Genomic DNA, 24,742 nt, shown 5'->3' with positions numbered 1-24,742 from the left:
ATAAAATTCAAATTAGTCTCTGTTCAGTGAGATGGAGCTGTGCCAAGTGCTGCCATTTACTGAAGTCCTTCCACATCACTGCTAAAAAGGAAAGTTCTAAACAGTGACATCTTGGAGACAGAATTTGTTCTGGGAACAGACTGAGAACAAAATGTATGCATTAATGTAAATTTCCCAGGGACTTGGAGTTTCTGCAGCCTAAGAGGTCTAAACATTACTAATGTCTAAACATTACTGAGGATAAAAACAAATAGCATGGTAATTTATCCTTGCTTCAAGCAAAGGGGCTCTTGGGCAAGTTTATTGTGTTTTTCCATGCGAAATGGTTAAAATGAACTGTGAAAATTCTGGCTTGAATGCACGAAGAAATCCTGCAGACACCACGAGCCCTCCTCTGCCTCGCTTGCTGCCACACATTTCTGTGTCAGGCACTGCCTGGATGTTTCCCAGGCAAGCAATAAGAGTGGTAATGAAGTTATTTCCCTCCAACGCCAGGAGTGTTTGGAGCCACGGCCATATCTCAGCATCTCCTGTACCTTTCATGTCTCGTTGTTTATCAAAGGAGCAATGAAAAGGAGCCCAGGAATGAGGTGTAGATGAACATGAATTATTGAAAGGGACCAGGAAGAAAGCGCTGCAGAAACAGGAGGATCTGTCATTTAAGCTCCAGGTAAGAGGTTTTAAAGCCCAAATGAGAGAAGTGGATGCTCTGAGTGCTGTTTGTGATGCTTAATAGAGAGTAGGGGGCGTTGCTTTTACAGCAGCAATGTGTCTTCTCACAGAGCCAAGGGCAAAAACCAGACTCTCAAACCCCATCCTCTCCTGCTTACACTCAGCCAAACCTGGATGAGGAAAAAACTTTTGGGGGAGAAGAGCAACTTCACTGGAAAAACTCCTTTTCCTTCAGGAGCCTACATGGTATTTTATTTAAGACATTTTCTGTTGCCCACTCCAGGCATTCAGCACGAAATTTTGGGTCTTCCCTAATTATTCAGAGAAGGATTTCCTTTCACTTCATGCTAACAGCTGTGGATGGATGGTGTCACTCATAATCTTCTGAGTTCTTTCACCTTTTCCTCATAAGACAAAACTTTCATGTCTTTAAATGACTTTGTCGACCCCATTCATTTCAAATTCTGCAGATCTCTTTCAAACAATGAAACCCAAAGCCACAGAGGTGAGAATTTAGAAATACTCTCATTTAATCCATGATCCATAGCATCTTCTCTGCAAAAAACCTCTACAAGCATCTTTTGATTAGTTTGGTGGAGAAACTGAACAAATGCAGTCATTCTGTGTTTTGCTGTATGCTAGCCTAACATGATATAAAACCAGCCAGCATTTCTGCTTTCCACACTCTTGCTTTTCATTGCATTTTCATCCCTCTTCCAACTTTATGCCTGCTTTGCTTTAGATTAATCCCCCATAGTGGACACGCAGTAATTTCCTCAGGTTCAGCCTGAGTTTAGGAGTGCCTTCCATTTTCTCTAATCTCTCTCGCTCTGGCTCTGTCTCCCAATCTATCCTGCCAGACATTTCCTTTGATTTTATCGTTAATTAATGCATCTTTGTGGTGTTTACAACAAAAGCTGGGTTATAAACAGGACTCACAGACCCGTCCTTTGCCCAGCCCCACCTTTGCTGACTCAGTACAATCACAGTTTTTAGATTATAGTGAATGAAATATTTTCTGATTATTTTTCCTCTCTGGCCCTTTAGCAGTCGCAGCTGATAAGCCCTCATGGCTTTGTAGGGTAAGAGGAGGTGGGGAATACAGATGGAGAGAGCAGAATGATCACTTCACAGGAGGTAATGCCAGCTTTGGGAAGGGAAGCTCACAAGGAGCACTTAGACCTTCCTAAACTTCCTCATCCTTGTGCCAAGCCAGCTCTAGAGCTCCTTCAATCAGGGCAAAAGCTCCTCGGCATGGAGGGGTGGAAAAGCAGCCAGAGATCAGGGAAAAGTGGAATTATTGACAGTGGGATGGGAACTTGAGCAGCCCCTTGGGGTCCTGTGTGCTGGGAGGGCTCTGGGAGGCTTCTGTGCCAGGCTGGGGAGTGGGGACTTCCAGGGAAACTGGGAAAGGCTTTGGAGGGAGGGATGAGCAAACCAGGGGCTCCGAGTTGACTTTTGGAACACAAAGCTCAAAGCACCAGGGCGGTCAGATGGGCTGAAGGGATGACGAGGGGGAGGAGGGAAGGGCTGGCTTTCTCTCCTGGTGATGGGGCTTTACAAGGTGCTCAGTGTCAGCCTCACCAATTCATCCCCAGAGCAGGTGCAGGGACTCACACAAGGAGGAAAAGCTCTCTCCTCCCCTCTCCAAGGGAAAATTGGTGCCTTCAGCACCTCTCACAGCTCTGCAGGGACTGCACTGCAAGCACAGGGGCTCCTGGCATGATCAAATAATATCTTGATATTTTAGCCTCAACAAGGCTGACATTTCATGGGCAAAAACAGATACAGATCCCAAGGAGGAACCAGCCAAATTATTAAGAAGTGCTCAAGGGTACTGTTTAACAGCTGTGTGCTACTAAATACACAACAATGAGTTAAAGCATATTGCTTTTAACACAGGGTCTCAAGGCTAGGGAAGAAACATTGGATTGATAATAATTGGAATGATTATATATATATATATTTACATTTAATGCATCATAAATGGAGAACTGGATTTATATGGTAATTTGAACAGTATGGTATTAAGAAAAACAAGAGGAAGAAATCAATCTCAACAGTAAAAACTAAAAAAAAAACCCAACATTCTCACACCTTCCTTCACTGGTTTTAAATTATTTGAGAAATAAATTATAACAGGACTGGGGAAAAAGATCAACAGCATTCAGTGTTCAAACCCACCTCACCTGCTTAGCAATTCGTGTTTTAATCTGGCAGTTGGTCACAGCAGCTAATGGAATTTTAACACTATTCCTCCTTCTGTTTGAAAACTGAAAGCACTTCTGTGTTTTATTCTTGAGCTGCATAATTTTAAGTAATTGGTCTTTCTAGTAACTTACCCACCTGCTAAAAAGCAGAATTAGTTGAAGATCAACTTTTTAACACCTCCTGTCCCTCTCCCTGAATGGGAGTCTGTTGTTGTGTTTCAGTATTACAAACACAGTACTTCCAAGACCACAATAATGCTATTTATTTGATTTACAACTGGGATGACAAAGAGAGAATTTTACAGTGGTGACTGGACCACAATATCACCTTTTCCCTTTTAATATTGCACCAGCCAATGACAGAAACTTCAGTGTGAGCTGTAAGTCAGGTGTGTGTCTGTGTGTGAAGGTAGAGCAGACATATAAAAATACAAAATACAAAATAACAGCGCTGGTAGGCAGACATATCCATAGCAGAGTACTTGCAACATCTGGTTAAAATCTTCTTCAGATTTTCTTCCTAGAAAATTAACACCTTCTTCTGTCCATTTTCCTCTTCAAACCCTGAAGTTGGTGTAATTTTCTCTAACTCAGGGTGGCTCAGGGACAATCTCTGTCGCCTGGCCCTGTGCAGACACCCTTCAGACAGCTTCTCTTTGAATCAAACCTTCTTCTGTCTTAACCATGTCTGCTGCTCCTGGCTGTAGAAATGCATGAAAATGGTAAAAAACCCAATCTTGGCACTCAACACAGTCAAGTATCAGGCTTTAGAGGAGAAAAAGTTATTATCTCTATGGCTGTATCCTGTACTCTCTATTGGATATTTGTGGTATTTCAGTGATTTCAGTGATCCTGAGCTGCACCACTCAAATGACTCCCTTGACATCAGCCATCAAAAGTCATGGTGTGATTCCAAAACGCTCTGGAACTCAAATAAAAAACACCTGGTAAGAAAAGCATTTATGTAGCTCCCAGTTTTTACCTCACAGTTTACCTTGTCAGGATGTTTTCAGCTCTGAAACATCAAAATGCAGAGTCCAAATGTGCCTGCAGAGTCGGGGAGAAAATGGAGGGAAAAGTTCATTTATCAGCAGCAGCCTCCTGCTGATTATCACCAGGCCTCTCTCTCAAACCCCTTCAAATGGTTGCTAAGCTCTCAGTGAGGCCAAAAATGCTGACCAAATTTGCTTCCTGATGTGCTCAGACAGATGTGCCCTTTGGTTTGGACCTCCTGATGCTCAGAGAGGGCAGAAAACCTTCCCCAAGCACCCAGCGTGGCTCAGTGCTCAGGGTGAGACTGGTGAGCAGAGCTGGAATCAGGAGAGGTTTGGTCTCCAGCCCTGGCTGACCTGGGACAGCCTCTGTCCAAATCCTGATTCCCACAGCAGCTGGCATTCCCTCCTGATCCATCTCCACCCTGTGAGAGCGAGCAGCACTCAGCCCCAAGCCCCTCAACATTTCCTCTGCCCTTGCCACACAGCATTTCTGTTCCTCAAACCCTTTTAAACCTACGTGATTCATCCCTTATGCAAAATTCATTGGGGTCCACGTAGGAATGATTATCCCTTTGGGATTCCTTTCCTCAGCTACAGTTTATTAACAGGAATAATTTTCTAGATAGCCCAGAGGAAAAAAGAGCACAGAAAACTTCAAGAAACTTCAGCAAAGTTGGTTCAGGTTCAGTCTTCGCACATGGAGAGGAGTGAAATGCCACAGAAATGTGTGTGGCACATGTCATGGACATTATTTTATATTTACATAGCAAAGAAATGCCCCAAATGGCTCATTTGCTTTGGTGGTAATTCAGATGTGACCCCTTCCAGCTTCCATCAGACTTGACAGAGAAAAAAGAAACTTTTACAAAGGCAAGGAAGGAAATAAGGAATAAAACACTGCCAGTGATATGTGACTCAGTCTTCCAAGACAATTTGTGGCATAACAGGACCATGGATCATGGCTGGGGTTTCCAAGGGCAGGGATGAACCAGCAATATTTTATAAAATGTTTAACAAATCCTGGGTACCCACAGCCTGATTTACCACATATTCCTGGGCCCTTGAAGCATTATTCTACTGGAATCAATAATGCTGCAACTTGGTAAGACTTGAATAATGAAGAGGTGGATCGAGTGCTTTACTGTCAATTTAATTATTCATACAAAGGAGGCATTTGGCAAGAGAGGGGATTTCTATTGCTTCATAAAGACAAATTATGGGGGAATAAACAGGAACATGAAGCAAACATTGCTGGACTGAATAAAATGTTGGCATCAATCCTAAAAGTTTACCTTGCAATGTGTAATGTCATAATTAAATGGAGAAAAGGAGGCCAAGCTATTCTTTATGGCCAGTGAATAACACAGAGATCTGAAAAGAGGCTGAATTTCCATGTAAGAAGGCTATCTACATCCAATTAAATCCAGAAGTGCTAGCCACCCATGAACACAATGGAAGCATTTAAATGAATTTTTGGGTGTTTAGATGCTCTTTTCAATCACGTGTAATTCCTTTATTTTTTCTTTATTTTTTTCCAAATAACCAAAAAAATTGTTTTATTTATCATCAGCACTCACATGGCACAAACATAAAGAACCTGAGAAAGGCCAGGCCTGTACATTGGCTGAGGTCTAAGGGAGAATCAGAGCTCACAGACCACAGGCTGTGTACTCAATCAATAAAAGAAACAGCATCAAATAATTTTGTGATGAAACTGTACCCACTGAAGATGCAGCACTGGGCTGATTTCTAAGCTAATGAATGAGGACAGTGAAAGCTTTGAAAATTAATTTCTTTTCCTCATTTTTTTTCCCCTCCCCTTCTCCAGCACATTCATATTTCTTTAAATAATTATTTTGATTTACACTTTTGTTTTCCCCCTGACTTTAAAAGCCTGAAATGCATCTTGTGTTAGAGATGCCAGGCAAAGCAATTATCTTGGTATTATATTTAAGCATCACAAAAAGCCTGTTTGGGGAGGGAGGAGGATTGACAACAGTGCTTTTATTAAATTACAAGCTGCTCCCTGCAGAAAGATTGGGAGGCTGGAAGCACGGAGCATTTCCGAGTGAGATTGCCCATTATATACAGACATCGTTAGTCTGGAGTGGCTATACATGCACATCTGGATATAAGCAGATAATTCAGGCCTTTTGGGCTCTTCTGACAGGGAAATATTGTCAGGTAAATATTGCATGATCAACCCAAAGGTGCAGCACCAACCTGAGAGAGCCCAGGTGTGTCAGCACAAACACTTCCCCCCAAGGCCACACCAGCAGCCCCCATGTACACCACCTATCAACAGCCTTGGGAAAAAAAGAACAGGAAAAAAAGCATCCACGTCGTGCTAAAACATCTCCCTGGTGCCCAGGAGTAGGTGGGCTGCTGAATTTCTGTGCCAGACAGTGGATCTGCCTGGGGAACCTTCACTGCATAAATTTCTCAGTTCTTTTCTAAATACTTTACACTTTTGGCCACTGCAATTGCGTGTGCCCATAAATTCTACAGTTTTATTATGTGCTCTATGGGAAAAAAGAAAACTATCTCTGTTTTCTGTGTGTGTCTGCTCTTTATCCAGGATGCTGGCATAGCTGCAGAGAACAGAACAGCAGAGATGAAATCACAGGTGAGCAGGTGACAGGGAACACCACCAGCTTCTCCATCTCCTACAGCATCAACTCTTACAAAAACCAGCTCTCAGCCCTGAATAAGAGTCCTGTGAAGAGTCCTATCTCTGTAGGGGAGACAGGCTCACTCTGCCAGGGACAGGATTTGAGCTGCACCACCACAGCCGCCAGGTTCCCAACCCGCTGGGCAAGCACCTCCTGCTGCTCCTTCCTCAGCAGCTGCACCTTGTCCTTGTACAGCAGGGCTGGGAGAGCAAGGACTAAACCAAACCACAGGAGAATGGCAAAACTACCAAAGGAGCAGAACAAGGAGGAGAGAGGAATGTCATCCATGCCAACAAATCAGTGAAGCATATGGAAGCTGCATTTAAGGCATAAAGGGTGTGTGAGGAGTTGATATAACCAGATGGCTAAAGAGCAAGGAGAGCAATTCCAGAAGTTGTGAGGGAAACAGGGAACAGAGGAAGAAATTAAGGACTGTGAACCTCATCTTGAAAAAGGTACGGAGAATTTAACAGGATAACTAGCAGTAGTGATGAAATTTTTTTAAAATGTGAAGGAACACATCAGCAGATATTAGAACTGAGCCAGGAATTTGCCTTTCTCACCTGCAGAGAGGTATCAGAGCCCAGGAGAATCTCCTACAGCAGTGGCAGAAGGGTCCAGGAGGGCAGAAACAGAGCCTGGCCAGGACAGAAGGACAGATCTGGAGTGAGCTACGTGTTTAAGCCCTTCAGAGCTGGGTTCAGGCTGGCTTCCTCAGACACCAGATTAGGTATATTTCTTTTGTGTGCACTCACCTCCCATTAATAAAATTCAGATAGAAATATTTCTATCCATTCTCTCCATATCCATTCTCTGTCTCTGACAGATATTTGTATGAGCAATGAGGACCTGATCAATCTGCAGACACAACTGCAGGTCTCAATAAAACAACCATTAGAGTACCCAGTCTTAGAACAGAAAACCTAAAATTAAAGTACATGTATTTCTTGATAAATAAATGCAGCACTTAAATCACTCAATTGCACACAGCATTTACTCATTGCTTTGGATTTATTCACCTTCTTGTCAGAAAAATAACCTTTAACAACACCACGCAAGGGCTTCACAAGGCGGGAAGGAAATGCTAATTGGTTTTATCCTTTTGTGAAACAATCCATCCAAAGTTAATTAGAATAGGTTTGCTTTTTCATTGCAGCAATAATCCATAAGAAAGACGGCTGGGCAGAGCAAGCTGCATCCTGCACAAAGGTGGTGGGATTGAAGTGATTCCGAGCTGTGCTCCCACAACTCCGCAGCCTTCAGGCATCTCTCTGGTCTTCCTCTGAGGATGGCATAATTAGAGCTGGAGTGAAAACCCCGGTGCTGAAGCCTGATAAGAAGTTAATCTTGTGGGCACCACGTGGCCCAGAGAGATGTGCCCCAAAAGCCCAATTAGCAAAGGTTTCCTGTCCTAGGCTGTGCCATAGCCTCGCTCAGCGCTGATAAAGAGCTGAGGAGCAGCAGCTCAGGGCTCCACCAGCCCCTCACACATCACAGGCGTGAGGAGCACCTGCGTTGTGTCCCCTTCTCACATCTCCTGGTGCCCTTCACACTCTCAGTGTGCCATTTAAACCCCACAGGTTCACACATCTCTCTGGAGACAGGGTTCACCTCAGAGCTTTCAGCCACGCTGGCTGCAGACACAAGCCAAGGCTTTCCTCACTGCCTGGGGAGCCCCACAGAGGACACCTGGCCACAGAACCTGACCCCAGCTTTCTTGGACCCAAGAATGGAGGCCAAGCAAACAGAATTTGTGTGAAATCTCTGCCATCCCAACTGCAGAACCCAAAATCATTACAGCAAGCCCAGTCCCCTAGAGCCATGCATGAGCAAAGCGAGAAAATGATAAGGTTTGGTTTCCCATCACCTGTAAAGAGAAGAGGAAAATGTTCTTGGCTGTTGGAAAAGCACTGCAGATCTGGAAAAGAGAGTGCTCAGCACCTGTGCTTTACAAGCCAGAGGTCCTCTCTTTTATGGAAGGAAAGCTCTTCCATAACAGAGGAATGCTGAGGCACAGCATCCATGGACACTACAAATTCCCCTTTCCATCGAGGGACATTAAAGAGCAAATCCCAGTTTCAGAAGGGATGCAGGTGATGGAAACTGCTGCTGAGAAATTTAACTGGTTTCTCCAGACCAAGAGGCTCTAGCATGACTATGATGGAAGGAGTTAATAGACACTGAAATTGTTTTATTAAGGAGATTTGCCAGAATTTACTGATTATTAAACCTCATTAGCCAGGGACTTGTACTCCGTGTTCTTACCCCGTTGCTGCCTGCTGCCTGCTGGATACACGGAGGGATGCTGGAGAGATTATTCCTAAGCCCTTCCCCCTTCCCTCTCCCCTCCTCTTCCAGGACCACACTGACAGTCCCGGGGGAAGGAGAGGAGGGACAGGGAGAGGGCAGGATCCACCAGCTCTCCCCAGCATCTCCCAGCAGAGGAGCTGCCCCTCGGGACACCTCAGCACAACATATGTTACATCAACACACACGCCTGCTTCCCCCTTCCAGGAAAGAAGCGGAGGAGGGAAGAGACGGCCAGCTCCAGAGTGCTGCAGGGATTTTCCATGTGATCCATCCCGGACCATATTCCCAGGAGCTGCTGCCGGAGCCTGCCCCGTGTGCGGCATGTGAGCATCACCTGCGGGGCAGCTGCTCCGCCCTGCCGGTAAGCGACTTCGGGAAACTTTCCTTGCAGTGCTCGCACTTCGCTGACTTGGGGGGAAAAAATGTGCTTTTTAATCTCTAGGGACTGCGGGCAGAAGCAGGGGTTTGCCCCTGAAAGGAGGAGAGGAGTGTTTCAATCGCTGCCCCGCTCCGAGCTGGGAGAACACTTTCTACCTGCATCACAAAAGTTTTCCCCGCGGTGGGCAAAGGTTCCCCTCCAGCTCCTCAGTAATTTGCAGTGACACGAGGTCGGGTTGATCAGAATAGTCATCATTTAGACAGAATTTCCTCACTTAAGGCATTGTGTAAAGCTCTCCCCGCTAATCCTCGCAATCCCCCCGGGAAGCAGAACGGGCGTGCGGCGAGAGGCAGCACGGTCTGAGCATCCAGATAAAGCAATCAGGAACTTCGCTGATTGATGGCAGGTAATTGACCACTCTGTCTCTAATAACTATTAAGCAGCTTAGTCCAGTTAGCGCGTGGAAACAAGAAAGCGAAGCGACAGCGACCGGGAAATTACCGGGATGTAAGGGTGCCCGGAGCTGCTGGGAGAAGAGCCCGAGGTGTTCCCGGCTGGATTGGCAGAGCCTCGGTGATAATTATGAATGAGGCTGTAGCTCTGCTCCGTGCCTGTGTTGCCAGACAACCAATGAGGCTGCAAAGCAAAGCTCATTCACGGGCTGCAGGTTCCAGGAAGAAGCACAGAGGTGACTTCTACTTACAAAACAGTCGCTCACTAATTTCCTGACCGAGGAAAGTGCCTGGAAACACCTTTTCCCTCGCAGTAACCTCTGCTATGTTTTCTTCTCCTCCCTGTATCTGCTGGCTGACAGATCCCCCTGCTCTGATGCCGTTCTGGATGTCCCGGTGAGAACTCTTAGAGATGCCTATTCTCTCCAGAGGCAGTGACCAAGACTATAGCAACATCAGCTACAACTCCTGCAATTCCTTGAGCCACTTCCTTCCCATCTGCGTGGAAACCCCTTCTGTCAAGGGGGTCCATTACCAGAGAGCCAGGAGGATTTACCACCCGGACCAAGCGTCTGCAGCCGATCTAAAGACAGAGATCATGATCAACGTAGGAGGCATCAAGTACCTGCTGCCTTGGAGTACTTTAGACGAGTTTCCCCTGACCAGACTGAGCAAACTAAAGCTTTGCAGCAGCTACGAAGAAATCATCCAGCTGTGCGACGATTACGATGAAGACACCCACGAGTTCTTCTTTGACAGGAACCCCAACGCGTTTGGGATGATTGTCAGCTTCCTAGCAGCAGGGAAGCTGATGCTCTTGAGAGACATGTGTGCCTTGTCTTTCCAGGAGGAGCTGAGGTACTGGGGCATTGAGGAATCCAACCTGGAGAACTGCTGCTTTCGGAAACTGTTCCAGAAACTGCAGGAGCTGGCCGAGATCCGCAAGGAAGAGGAGCTCCGGAGGAGCAGGGAAGCTTCGTGCGTCTTGGATGAGAAAACCAGATTTGGGCAGTTCATGAACAGACTCCGAGATATGGTGGAAAATCCCCAGTCAGGACTGCCAGGCAAAGTCTTTGCTTGTCTCTCCATCCTCTTTGTGGCCACCACAGCTGTCAGCCTTTGTGTGAGCACAATGCCAGACTTGAGAGCTGAAGAGGACAGGGTAAGTCAGTCCTTCTTAACTGGTCTAACCACAGAGTTAATGGCACAGTCTGTGACAGAGAACACAGCAATGGCTCAAATTGGTTCTGTCATTTCAAGGGATAGGTTAAGAATAATGGGAACAAATATTATACTGATTTTTAGCTAAAATACAAGAAAGCTTTTGGATGACAGAGCAGATATTTCAGGTCTCCAGTATAGGGCTGTTTTTCCTTCTTGAGAAGCAGCTGCCAGTGTAAGATTAACTTGTTAGCACCGAGACTCTCAAACTGACATTGTGGAGTTTTCAAGATGCTTCACTCTCTAGTTACAGGCAATCTCTCCTTTGGACACATCAGCTACAGCAATATTTTCCTCTGATATCTTTACTTTTAAAACAGCTGGACATCTTCCCTTGTGATAAAACTTTCAGATGCTTAAAGAGGGAGAAATATTCATTAATTTTTATATGTTACATTTCAGTAGTCACATAAAGATTGAAGGATGAGAGGCAGATGAAGTATTTTTGCACAGGCTGATACTTAAAAGCTGTGCCTCCAAAAATCACAATTCCATGCTAAGAGAATTCTGTATTTTCCCCATATATATGTACATATTGTAGGAGCAATACCAAGCACTATCTGAACAGCTCACTGCATTTAAACCCTTCTCAGAGAACTCATCCACATTAATTCAGGGCAAATAAATCAAGCCTGTATCACACATATCTGCTCTATAACACTGCTGTAAATATTTCAGCATTTAAAAGATTTATTTTTGTAATAATAGACCAGAGGAAAAGTAAGAATCCAAAGTTATTTCAGAAGTGGTAATGTCCAAATTCATCAAATAACCTTCACTAATCTGGGTAATGAATTCTGCACTTCATTTGCAAATTGCCCTTCCAAAAGTGCTGAGGAAATCTGTGTCAAAGAAACCCCCTGCCCCAACACCTGCTGTAAGACAAGGCACTCCTCAGAGTGTCATACATTGATGAATAAAGTCATTTTTTACATTTATAGCACAAGACAAAAATCTGTATCTATTTTACTGGTCAAGCCATTGGTCAAAGCAGCCTTGTCATGGTTAAAATATGTCCTGATATTTGATGTCTTGGAATAAAACAGGACTGCACAGGAGGCTGAAATCTCAGATCATTCCCTTTTCCATTTTAACCCCTTGACTATTAACTTCCATTTGCTCAGGAAGGCTCCAATCCATCAGGAATAAGCCTGGTGCTCTTGCAGCCTTCCTCAGCTATTACTTTTTGGCTGAAAAAAAAGGGAAAACTGTGTTCACAGGAAAAGCTGTTAACACTGTTCCAATGCTTCTTCCAAGGAAGTACTTTAAATATAGAACATCCTTCTTCCAGCTCGATGTACAAACATTACAAACTGCTCCAGCAAGTGCTTCCTACTAACTTTGTTAATGGAAGTGGCTCGATGCTTTTTTATCTTCATTTCCCAGCCACTGCAGGAAAAGCTTTGGTAAATAAGTCCCGTGCAGAAGAGCCAGCACAGGAGCAGAACTCTGCTGGATGTAAGGGGTTGTGTGTTTTAAAAATAATTTATGAAGTTAGGAAGAAAAGCATGCTGAGGGTTGTGAGTGTGTCTGGGAGCTGCAGTGAAGCTGCTGTTCCTGGATTTCCTATAAAACAAGGATGACATTACTACTTAGAGATTTGCATATGTACCACTGCTTTAAAAACAAGCAAACTGCATCGAAACAAGCTCAAGAGATGGATTGTTGAAAGTGCAGGGGAGAGGGTGAAGGATGAACTCGAGGAAAGGACCACATTTGTTTGGAAATTGTATTTGGGAACATTGTATTTGGAAGCATTCCATAATTTACACTTAGAGCACCAGCCTAATGCACTTTTTCATTGTGCCCCAGAATACAGAGTATTAAAAGTCTTGTTTTTTGAATTATGTGATGTTCTGCCACAGGAAACACAGGGGAATAGATGAGACAAAATACTCATGCCTTGTGGAAAAGCAGAGAATCTCAACTACTAACAAACAGTTTTGGCATCCCTAAATTCTTAGCCTGCAACAACTAAGATTTCCTTACGGGGACCTCAAAAGAGCATTTTAACTAGAGCTGGAAAAATAACTCCATGAAGTTAATTGACTAAAATTAGGATTTCTTGGCTGCAGCTGAGTCATACTTTGCAAATTGCAACTCTCCGTTGATTTGTTACTCAGAACTGTTCACTGGCCTCAGAGAGTGATTCCAAGGTGGGGCCACATTTACCAACAGCCTGAAACAGGCATGTAGGACCTGAATTTTTCAGTTTTTGGGCTGAGCACAAAGATAATTCAATATCTGTTTGCTCAGTGACAGAAAACAGTCAAATTCCTTCACAAAGTTTCTGAACAACCTGAAATTCCGCACCTAATTTAATAATGCTCTATTGTGAGGCTTATTCAATTCTGATTTAAAGCTTGGCAAAAGCTCTGAGGTAAATATCCTTTAAAGTACTGCAAGGATCCATTTTCCAATGTCACTAATGCTGGAAATTGAATTTATCCATATCACCCCTTCTGAAAAACAGACAAAAAAGGCTTTACCTCTGCTGCATATGTACCACTCTGGGGTCCTGCTCCTCCTCATCATCACAGCCACATTAAGAGAATGAAAACTGGCTGGACTCCAGCTCAAGAAGGATCAGAGTCAAAAAAAGAAAGGGAAAAAAAAAAAAAAAAAAAAAGGAAAAATAGTGCAAGGTGACTTCAGTGAGATGGCTCAGAGGCTGCTGATCCCACCCTGCAGGCACAGCAGATCCCTCGTCCTTCCAGCAGCTGCTCAGGCAGCTCTGCTCAGGAGGGAGGAAAGCTGCCTGGGCAGGCAGAAGAGCAACCAGGAGTCCTCAGTGTGCGAGGGAAAGTGAAAACTCCGCTCTGTCTCCGGGAGAGGGATGGCAGGGAGCCAGGAGAGAGCATCTGCATCAGGGAAACCCAGTCACCCTGGCAACCAGGGGAGGGGAGAGCCATGGCCAGGGCCAGAGAGGGGACCACAGGGGGAGATTCGGGTGGGCAACGCAGCTGAGAGCCAAATAAAACAGGGGTTGTTATAACCAGCACCGTGCACACACTTCAAAATGTGTTAAATGGCGTTCAGAAAGAAAAACACCGAGATTTGGGTGAAGGTTTCTGTAAGTTTGTGTCATATAAGCACACGCTGTGAATCTCAACCCAGAGAGAACAGTCCCAGGTGAAGGGTGAGCAAAAAGTTCAGCAAAAATGCAGAGTAGCAGAGGGAGAGCTCTGGTGAGCTCAAGTTTGAGTCTTAAGATGAAATACATATCCAAAAGGTTTTATCATTTATGAGGCTAAGGAAAGAGGAGTGATCAACAAGGTTGTGTTATTTAGGAACAAAACAACAGAATTATCCAAATTCTCCAGGGGCAATAGATCCTTGTCCGTGATATTTGATATCAGTTCTTTATGGAGCTCAAATTGTCCTTGGTAAAAAAGCTTTAATCATTATTTGGTAAAAAAGATTTAATATCATCACTGTGCATTAATCAAAGCACGTAGAGATAGGAAAACTGGCATATTTAGAGGTGAGGAAATCTGTTATTGATCTGAACAGGCAGCTTGGCAGGACTGCAAATCTGAACTGGGGACCAAGCACACAGGATAGGAAAGCTGAAGTGACAAAATTCACCAGTATTACCCTCAAATGAAGAAATTCAGATCATCCCACTAGAGACAGGACAGAATCCCATCAAAGCCCCCTGTGAGTCCCAGCCCCATGCAAGAGTCACAGTCAGGATCTAAGAGGGGTCACTGAAACAGCCCCTGCTCAGCACATCCAACCCAAAGGAGGAAAACATCATTACACCAGAAAATGTGGGATAAAACCACTGCAGAAGGGCCTGGAGAGGGAGAACACTTTGAAGTGCTCTTGGGACTTTCCTTAGGACGAGATATTTCATTTAATGAGTCCCTTAAACTGGCATCCTCTGGAGAAATGACTCAGCAGAAGAGCTCCAGCAAGGTCTGTGCTTCAGAAAGGCAGAAAATTAAGGTCAGGGGGAAGAAATTTCCAGATATTTCCATTCCTGGACCTTGTTACTACTAATTTTTGTGTTTGCTCTTAACTGACCTTGATAAGCTTGGAATTGCTTTAGGTATTTTATAGAACCTAATGAAACAAAATCATCATAAGCTGAAGCCACTGTTGTCTCATGTGAAGGTTTTATCCTGAAACACAGAATATTAATTTTTTTTTAAAGCTGCTTTTCCTGGGATCATTTGCTTATGTGAAAATCAAGTTCCTTTTAAGAGAGTAAATTTCTGGTCCCTGCTTGCACTTAGAATCCAAAAAACATGAACAGATGAGGAGAACCAAGTGCTTAACATATAGAACCTTTTCTAAATTATTATTTTTTTTATTCTACACCATTATTCTGGAGGCCCTGATTAGTTTTTCAATGCTTGATGTTGCTGAAGTTTTCTGCACACTACTAAAGAATATTTGGATTGCACACCGGGAGAAACTGCCAAGAAACAGGTTTTATTTAAAACTGGAATAAATTTATTTTACAGGGGGAAAAAACCCAATTTATTTCCCTTACTGTGAAGAGAAAGAAAATATAATGCTCATTTAATGTGTAAGACTATAAAGGCATATGTGTACATGCCTATCTATAAATACACTGCTATATACATATAACTTGAAATTACTTGGAAAAAAAATGAAGCTGGATGTGCTTTGGCTTTATTGCATCTGCTCAAGCACTCTACTGCAGGTTCTTATCAGGTCACTTTCTGCAGACAATCCCTCTCTTAAATTGTCCAAGCATCCAGTGCAATTCTGATTTTTTTCTGACCATTTTGATCAGCAAGGAAAGTAGGAAAATGTTTTCCAGTGGAGCACCAAAAACCTCCTTCTCTAGCTGTACTCAGCACAGTAGAACCCAGCTAATCTGTGTGCTCCATGGACTGAATTAGTTAAATTAATAATGATTGAAGAAAGGTTAAATAGGAAGCCATTAAACAACAGAAATGTTCAAGCCCAGGACTTGGATATCTATTTATGAATTATTGCTTTATGGGATCTGCCCTTTTTTTATTTTTTGAGGTCAGAAACACCGGGAACTTTGACTTTGAAACCGCAGCGTTACGTTAAAACCCTGATTTCAGAGTTCCACATTATCAGTGACCACTTGCCAGGCACCCAGAAGTGCACAATCCAGCACTGAGCCCGTTGTGTACAACACTGATAAAGTTCACATCATTTAAACCCTGCTCTGCACAGCCAAAAGGGCACTGCGGGGGTGGGCACTGCTGACCATCTGTGTCCTCTGCCATACAAAATGAGTGTTTGCACAAACCCCTGGCCCTCCAGGGAGAGAGAGTGGATGGCTGGCTTGCCAAAGCAAGTGTTCAGGAAGCACAATTAGACATTATTAGTTTGCCTTATGTTCATCCCCCTTTGGCTTAGCAGCGCTAAGGCTCCCAGCTCTGCACGCCATCCTGGGGTCACCCAGCTGTGCCAGCTGTGCCAGCTGTGCGGCACTGGGCAGTGCACCAACAGCTGTGCAGTGTGCCAGCACATGTCCCTCACTGGCAAACAGGAGTTCTTTCCCCTCCTGCTGCTTTCGGGGTTGTAATAGTTACCAAATCCTGCTCACTCCCCTCGCCTGCCTCTCCTCAAGGGGCTCGGCACAGGTGAGTGTTCAATAAATGCCTGCTTTGGGAAGATGGGTGTTCCCTTTCATGGAGGCATTCCATCTCTGGAACACTCTGCTGGAAACTAATTTATCCTCCAAGTTCCTTCCCACAGTGCCAGCACCTCTCATTAGCACCAGTATCTTCCCTTAAAACAGATTAAACCGTATTTGGGACTCCCTGTACTCCAGTTACAGTGAGAAGGAATTTCTGCTCCAAAGAATTTACAATACTGTGAGAAAAGAAATAAAGATATGGTAATAGCAAAGTGCTTTGACCAGCAGCAAAACCATCAGTTGAAGGTTTTCCTCCCAAGTCCAGATAAATTCCTTGTAATTTTGACTATACTGCTCTTCACAGTTACATTGCCTGTTAGATTCCTGACTAGAAAAACAAGAAAAAGTTTACTCTTTCACATCCTTCTGCTAACACCAACACTTTTTTTTTAATCAACTGGTTTAAATCAAATTCACATCCTTCAGACTCACTCTCAGAGTGTTTGCAGACTAGGGACCCAAATTTAAAAGTTAATTGTAACATTTTATTTTAGGTACACTTCTGCCCCAGAGGGGATAATTATTTGATGGACACAGAGCATAAATTTCTTTTCCTGTTCTTTCTAAAGTCTACATTAACACAATACCAATATTAGTTTAGTTTCCTCAAAAGTTGTAGTTGTAGCAATTGTTTTCCTCAGTCCAGGCTTCTTTCCCATCAATTAGAACAAGTGGGAACTCATTGTGTTCTCAGAACGGGCAGCACTGCTTTAACAAGCTCATCATTCCCTAAATCAGGTTAGAGTCTCTTTCTCAGCTGTAACCTTCTGATTTTACTGCATCAGGCTGAAACCATAAATCCAAGTGCTGATGTGATCCATAACAGAGGGTTTCCAAGCTCTCCCTCCCCACCATTTGATTCAGCAGAGCGTGGTTTAATTATTCAAATCCCAGCGTCAATGCGGCCGCAGTGATTCAGCAGTACCTGCAGCACTGCAGCTGGATCCCGGAGCTCAGGTATGCAGGGAACACGGATTGGCACCACATTTCCTAACCAAGCCTTCTCCTCACAGCCAGAAGGGATTTCTGCCCTGTATCTGCTCATCTCCAGCTGCCAGAGGGATGAGAACAGCTTGGAGCCAGCTGGGCAGCTCTGCTCCCTACACCCAGGTCTTGCTCTGCCTCTGCTCCCTCCTAACCCTTCTCCAGACTTGCAGCCTCTATTCCCACTGCCTTGGGTCTGTGGCAGACCAAAGGTTGTTTTTTCACCATGCCATTAGTTGGTATTTCTCACACGGAGGGAATTGCTCAGGGGGAAGCTCTACACCAGGATTCCCTGCCCAGGTGCGACTGGGAAGTGCAAAAGGCTGGAAAAGAGCCCCCAGGAAATGGCAACCTTGGGCTTGGAGAGGGAAATTCCTGCTGGTTTTACTTCTGAACCCTGCACCTGGAGGGCTGGCTGGCTTTGGCCACAGGGCCAGGCTGCAGGAAGAGCAGTCTCGCTGGGATAAGTGCTGGCAGAAGGCAGGTCAGGAGGCACAGGACAGGCTGAGCCCATCTGCTGCCACTCCCCTGGACATGGCCCACAGAGCAGTGTGTGCACCACAGGAAGGATCTGAGCAGCAGCCTGGCCGTGCCAGACAGAACCTGCACCTGCCAGCAGAAGAGAACCATGACCTTGCAGCAGCCACGGAGCCAGGTGACATCCTGGCAGCCTGTCCTTCCACTGCAGAGCGACAAGAGGTGCACGTCCTGTGCTCAGGGAAACTCCTCTAGATCCAATAGGATGGGGAATGTGCTCTTTGAGCTCCTTGCCTGGCTCTGGCTCCATTAGGTGTGGGTCACTGAGCACCAGGAGCGCCTTTCCTCGGGAGCGGTCGCTGCCTGGGAGCAGGGCTCTGATCCTCTCAGCCCCTTGCTCCTTTGTTTTATGATGATGAGCCCGCTGGTTCTCATCAATGTGCCCTGGGAATAACAGTGTTTGCATGCAGGGGTTCAGCCATGACTTCTAGCTGGGTTCAAGGACTTTTATCAGCTTGGCTTCATAAATAACACGAGATTCCTTTCTCACCAGTGTGCTGTCTAAGCAACATATAAGCCTTGTGCTGAGGTACACATTGATTTTTCCCTCTAAGGCTCTGGAAATATGACATGATTCTGAAATAATCCAGATACTGATCAAGCTGTGCTTATTAGCAAAGTGTTTTACAAGCATTGGAGGAACTCTTGCTATTTAATTTGGGGATAGATGGTTTGACACAGGAAACACTCGGAATCACTGACACCATCCTGAGCTGAGCTCCCTGGCAAGCACAGGAAGAAATGCTGTGGTTTTGCTTGTTTTACCTCTCAGACTCCACCCTGTTTATAGATTGTGGGAAATCCCAAATTACACACCACAGAAAACAGACTCAGATTGCTGCCAATAAACTTCCACTTAGAGTCAATCACACCCAGGGCAGAAAGTTGGTACTTATCCAATTTTATCCTCACACAGCTGCAACACTGCTCTCCCAACATAATGGGAATAACAGGATTTCTTTCCTCATTGTGCATCAGATTAAGGGGGAATAAAGGGTAAATAGCCTCTGAAAAAGGTATTGGTGTAAATCTCTGACAGTAGGAAACTCACTGGTGGATCAAGCAATGATTCAGAACAAGTTTTCCAAAGCATATTTTAATTGTGAATTAAAGAATGCAGGCAGGTGGGACACAAATGATCAGCACAGAGCAGACCCTAAAGGAACAAGAGCAGTTCCTTGGTGGTGTCATACAGTTATTCAATAATAGCAACAAAGTTTTTCTTCATCTAGAACACATAAAAAGAGTGAGCAGCATCTGGAAACCAGCATGGATAGATGAGAGATATATTCTTCAGGGGAAATTCTGATTCAGACTCCCTGGGCATAACTAAAATTATTGATGCATGAAAAGATATTATTTTCACTAGATGAGATTTATGCCTGTTGTATGTTAGGCTAGTGCTGCAGAACTCTGGGATCTGATTTTGTTTGTTATCCTAGACATCATTGCACTTTAATTAATGTTCCCTGGCAAACTAAGAGGCTGGGAAATTTATCTCTTTTTATCTTGTGAGTGGCATATATCTCAAGCACATTTAGCTGGAATTCACAACTAGTGAATAAATTTCTTTTTTGCTGCCCCATCCCTGGAAGCATCCAAGGCCAGGCTGGAGCAACCTGGTCTTCAAGGTCCCTTCTACCCAAACCATTCTGGGATTCTGTGAGTGGAAAACAGAAGCCAGGAGAGTTGCCTCGGTTTCCTCTGGCTGTTGAGGGAACTGGGTTAACTGCACTCAGTACTGCTGTTCTTCTCTTTTATTAGGAACCTAATTTTTTGGGGTTTTTTCCTATTTAAAGAGAATTTAACAGAAATATCCTAAAATGAGCAATCTCACTGTAACACTATAAACTCCAGCACATAAGAGAACATGGAAAATAAGTCACTCTCTTATACACCAGAAGGGGATAATCAAAGGAAGCTTGACTTTTTCACTCTCTCTGGTGGTAGAGTAGTTTAAAACAGCTCCTTTGCTTCTTTGAGGTAATTTATAAATCTAAGAAACCACTTAATATTTCAGGCACCAGGCTTAATATGTATATCTTTTTACACACAAAATATTGTTTCATTCATTGCTGAGCCAAATGCTCATTTCATACAGAAGATCAATATCAGGCACTCATTTTATTACGTTTATATCACAGGTTGTAGAATTTCTGCTGGAGGCAAGTTCCATAAATCCTGATAAATTCTTGCATTGTTGAAAAGTAAATCTGCAGGATGAATAAAGTATAAAGAGTTACATACTCACTGCTGGGCCTGTTCTCTTGTCAAAGTCAGTGGCAGGTTGAGTACAGATTGATGTCAGATAGATTTGTTGAAAAAGCCCTCCCAAAACAAGCTGTGGTCAGTTATAAATAAAATCTCATCTTCCCCTCTTGCTCAAGGTCAGCACCATTCCAGCTTGGAGCTTTTAGAGCTCCCACTCCACCATGAGCAAAACTGCAGCAGCAGGAGGAAAAGCTCAGTGAAAATTTGACTCAAAGATCTGGAAATAAAACCCCAGAATTCTATTCTAGCTCACGGTGAGGTGAAGGGAGGGAGTTTGTTGTGGTTTGTGTTGGCAGGTGCTGAACACTTGAATATTCAAATGTGTCTGGTTTGTTCAGAAAGAGGAATTGTATAGAAGTTGTTGTGGAACAGAGATTTATTTATTGGACATTTGGGCAAAAAAAGCCTTTCATGAGTCAGGGTATTTGGGCCATACTGCAAATAACTAATGGGAATGTGGTGGCAAAATAAATTTGCAATCTCCCACTGACACAGAGGCATCAGTATTTTGTTGAGAACAGAGATTTGAAGTCAGTGTGTTCTGCCTGTTCTTTGGACAGCAGTTCTGAGAGCAACATAAAACACTGGGGTGTAAAAATCCTCAGAACTACTGGGAGAAATAGAAATTTGCTTTGGTGCTTGAAATTTCCTTACCCACCCCCCCTTATTTCAATATTCGCTGCTTTTGAGCAGGATATTCAAAAGGATGAAGAATGTTTGAAGAGACTGACATTAGAGAGGGATGTTCTGTAGAAATTAAGTCAGGTGCATTCCATAATATATACAAATGTTCCTAATATATAAAACATTCACATACAGACTCTTGGGATTACATCCATCTCCCAATGTGAAGCCATTGAGCATGTTCTCATTATGCTGACAGCATAAATTGCCTTCACTAAGTAAATATGAATTTCCATAGGGAATACTGAGGTCACTGAGGGTGGCAAGAATTAAAAATCTCCCAAACTGTCTCTGCACTGCTACATCTTGAAATTTCACACTCATTCAAAAGACACCCTACATCTTCATGGTTAAACCTTCCAGCAAACAGAATTTCTTTTCTTCTGTTTTCTAAGGAAGGAATAGGGAAAACCCCACCATGATCTGAGAGCAATGTCACCTGAAAACATCTACAGGCAAATAAATAACAGATGTACTGGAAATTCAGCCCAGCTAACAAAAAATTAAGTAAATCTTGATGGGAGCAATGAATAATTGAGAGGCCACATCATTGGAGTGGCCAGAGGCAGGTCTGCTCAGAGTCCAGGCTGTGCTGAACGATAATTCAGGGCTCAGAAAGAGTGAGTGCTGCACAACACAACTGCTGATTGCAGGCAATCTCATCAAGCCCAGTCAGCAGCTCTGCAAACATCAATGCACTCCAGCACAGACTGCAAATGGAGCCACAGCCTGACCCTGCGTGCAGGGCCAGGACTTCATTAGCTTTTGTGGTGTTTCATTTTAGGGGTAAAATACAGACTCGACAGCTTACTGTGCAGAAAGGAAAAATCCCCAAACGCTGCTACAGAGCTAAATTGTTCTGAGGGCTGGGCAGGGTAAAACACACTCCTGAAGGGGAACCTCTACTGGCCAATTCTATAACACAAAAAGGCTTGTTACTCCCAAGTGCAGCAGAAAGTGGGAATAATTCAAGACTTACAGCCTGCATGCCAGGACTTTAAACATGGATGGGTTTCATTCAAGTAGTTTGCAAGAAGCAGCACAGTAAAATGAGGCAGGCAGGTAGATCTGTTTGTTCAGCTATTTCATGAGCTCAATATTCTCTGTACACGATTCAAGGACAGCTGCCACGCTACCTGTGAGCTGGGGTTTGTTTATCTCTGGCACCAGTGACTCAGGCAGATCCATATTGCTTCTCCCTCAGTGTCTTTGGATGCCGGTTCACAGACTGTTCTTTTGTTTATTTCCCTCTCTGTCTTGTGCCAGGGTGAGTGTTCCCAGAAGTGCTATTACATCTTCGTCATCGAGACCATCTGCGTGGCGTGGTTCTCCCTGGAGTTCTGCCTGCGGTTCATCCAGGCCAGGAGCAAGTGTCAGTTCTTCAAAGGACCCCTGAACATCATTGACTTCATGGCCATTTCCCCCTACTACGTCTCCCTCATCTTCTCCGAGGACGACTCCAGCGAGGAGGAGGACAGGCCGAGCAGCAACACCTACCTGGAGAAGGTGGGCTTGGTGCTACGTGTTTTACGTGCCTTGAGGATCCTGTACGTCATGCGCCTTGCCCGGCACTCCCTGGGGCTGCAGACGCTGGGCCTCACCGTGCGCAAGTGCACGCGGGAATTCGGGCTGCTGCTGCTCTTCCTGTGTGTGGCCGTCACCCTCTTCTCCCCGCTGGTCTACCTGGCCGAGAACGAGTCGGGCAGGGTGCTGGAGTTCACCAGCATCCCCGCCTCCTACTGGTGGGCCATCATCTCCATGACCACCGTGGGCTACGGGGACATGGTGCCGCGGAGCGTGCCGGGCCAGATGGTGGCTCTCAGCAGCATCCTCAGCGGGATCCTCATCATGTCCTTCCCCGCAACCTCGATATTCCACACCTTCTCCCACTCCTACTCCGAGCTGCGCAAGGAGCATGAGCGGCTGCAGTCGCGGCTGAGCCGAGCGAAGAACGCCAATCGCTCCGGGGAGAGCGACACCTTCAACGAGACTGACAGCCTGATCCTGGATGGCCAGGTGTCCCCCATCAAACACATCCCCACAGGGAACATCAAACACATCCCCACTGGGAACTGAGCCTGGTGTTCCTATCAAACACATCCACACAGGGAACTGAGCCTGGTGTCCCCCATCAAACACATCCCCACTGGGAACTGAGCCTGGTGTCCCCCATCAAACACATCCACACAGGGAACTGAGCCTGGTGTCCCCCATCAAACACATCCACACAGGGAACATCAGACACATCCCCACAGGGAACATCAAACACATCCCCACAGGGAACTGAGCCTGGTGTTCCCATCAAACACATCCACACAGGGAACTGAGCCTGGTGTCCCCCATCAAACACATCCCCACAGGGAACATCAAACACATCCCCACTGGGAACATCAAACACATCCCCACAGGGAACTGAGCCTGGAATCTCCCATCAAACACATCCCCACAGGGAACTGAGCCTGGAATCTCCCATCAAACACATCCCCACTGGGAACTGAGCCTGGTGTTCCCCATCAAACACATCCACACAGGGAACATCAAACACATCCCCACAGGGAACTGAGCCTGGTGTTCCCATCAAACACATCCCCACAGGGAACTGAGCCTGGTGTCCCCCATCAAACACATCCATACAGGGAACTGAGCCTGGTGTCCCAAATCAGACACATCCATATAGGGAACTGAGCCTGGTGTTCCTATCAAACACATCCACACAGGAACACCAAACACATCCCCACAGGGAACTGAGCCTGGAATCTCCCATCAAACACATCCCCACAGGGAACTGAGCCTGGAATCTCCCATCAAACACATCCCCACTGGGAACTGAGCCTGGTGTTCCCATCAAACACATCCACACAGGGAACTGAGCCTGGTGTCCCCCATCAAACACATCCACACAGGAACACCAAACACATCCACACAGGGAACTGAGCCTGGTGTCCCCCATCAAACACATCCTCACAGGGAACATCAAACACATCCACACAGGGAACTGAGCCTGGTGTGTCCCATCAAACACATCCACACAGGAACACCAAACACATCCACACAGGGAACTGAGCCTGGAATCTCCCATCAAACACATCCACACAGGGAACTGAGCCTGGTGTTCCCATCAAACACATCCACACAGGGAACTGAGCCTGGCCTGGGGCATTCCCAAAAACAGCCACAGAAATGTGCACATGTGTGCATCAGCAAAATACACGAAGCAAAGCAACAAGACAGGTTACAGTGCTGTCCTCTCCCTGGCATAGGTATGAGGAGCAGCCAACCCAACAGAGCCAGCTCCAAAAGATCCCCATGGAACTGGAGGCTGGGAGAATGTAAACAAGAGTTTATTCCATGATAAATGCTCATTCTTCTCTATGACTACTCAGAATAAACTTTGTCTCTGCCGCTGATGCATCTTGCTGAATAGCTAGTACTGAAGGATTAACAAACAAACAAACAAAACAGCTTCTGTTGTCACAAACACACTCGTTATTCCATTTGCCTTTGAGTTCCCAGTGCTCTTGCAGTGAGCATGCTGGGCCAGGCGTTAGGACACGTTCTTTCAGTACTCACCAGTGTGGTTATCCACAGCTCATCCACCAGGCATACAGATACAAATCCAAATTCTGTATTTAAGGCCAGTAACAAGCTTAAAACCACTGTATGTGACAGCTTTCAAAGTTTGCCTGTAGCCAGACGATCAAT

General features: G+C 45.0%; 1 protein-coding gene across 1 annotated transcript; it reads left to right on the top strand.

Moving 5' to 3' along the window:
• Positions 1 to 9,109: 9,109 nt before the first annotated feature.
• KCNG4 (potassium voltage-gated channel modifier subfamily G member 4) lies at positions 9,110 to 23,116 on the top strand. Its single transcript, XM_058846252.1, has 3 exons — positions 9,110 to 9,220; positions 10,053 to 10,852; positions 22,307 to 23,116. Exons 2-3 carry the CDS (start codon positions 10,103 to 10,105, stop codon positions 23,114 to 23,116), a joined length of 1,560 nt encoding a protein of 519 aa, XP_058702235.1. The 5' UTR covers positions 9,110 to 9,220; positions 10,053 to 10,102.
• Positions 23,117 to 24,742: the final 1,626 nt, after the last annotated feature.

The sequence above is a fragment of the Poecile atricapillus genome, chromosome 10 (assembly GCF_030490865.1).
Source record: "Poecile atricapillus isolate bPoeAtr1 chromosome 10, bPoeAtr1.hap1, whole genome shotgun sequence".
Classification (NCBI taxonomy): Eukaryota; Metazoa; Chordata; class Aves; order Passeriformes; family Paridae; genus Poecile; species Poecile atricapillus.
Note: the sequence above shows the minus strand (reverse complement) of the source record. Positions and strands in the feature narration are given on the sequence as shown.

Coding starts and splice junctions, on each gene's coding strand:
- KCNG4 (XM_058846252.1), top strand. CDS start 10,103: ATGCCTATTCTCTCCAGAGGCAGTGACCAAGACTATAGCAACATCAGC. Junction 10,853..22,306: donor TGAGAGCTGAAGAGGACAGG/GTAAGTCAGTCC, acceptor GTCTTGTGCCAG/GGTGAGTGTTCCCAGAAGTG.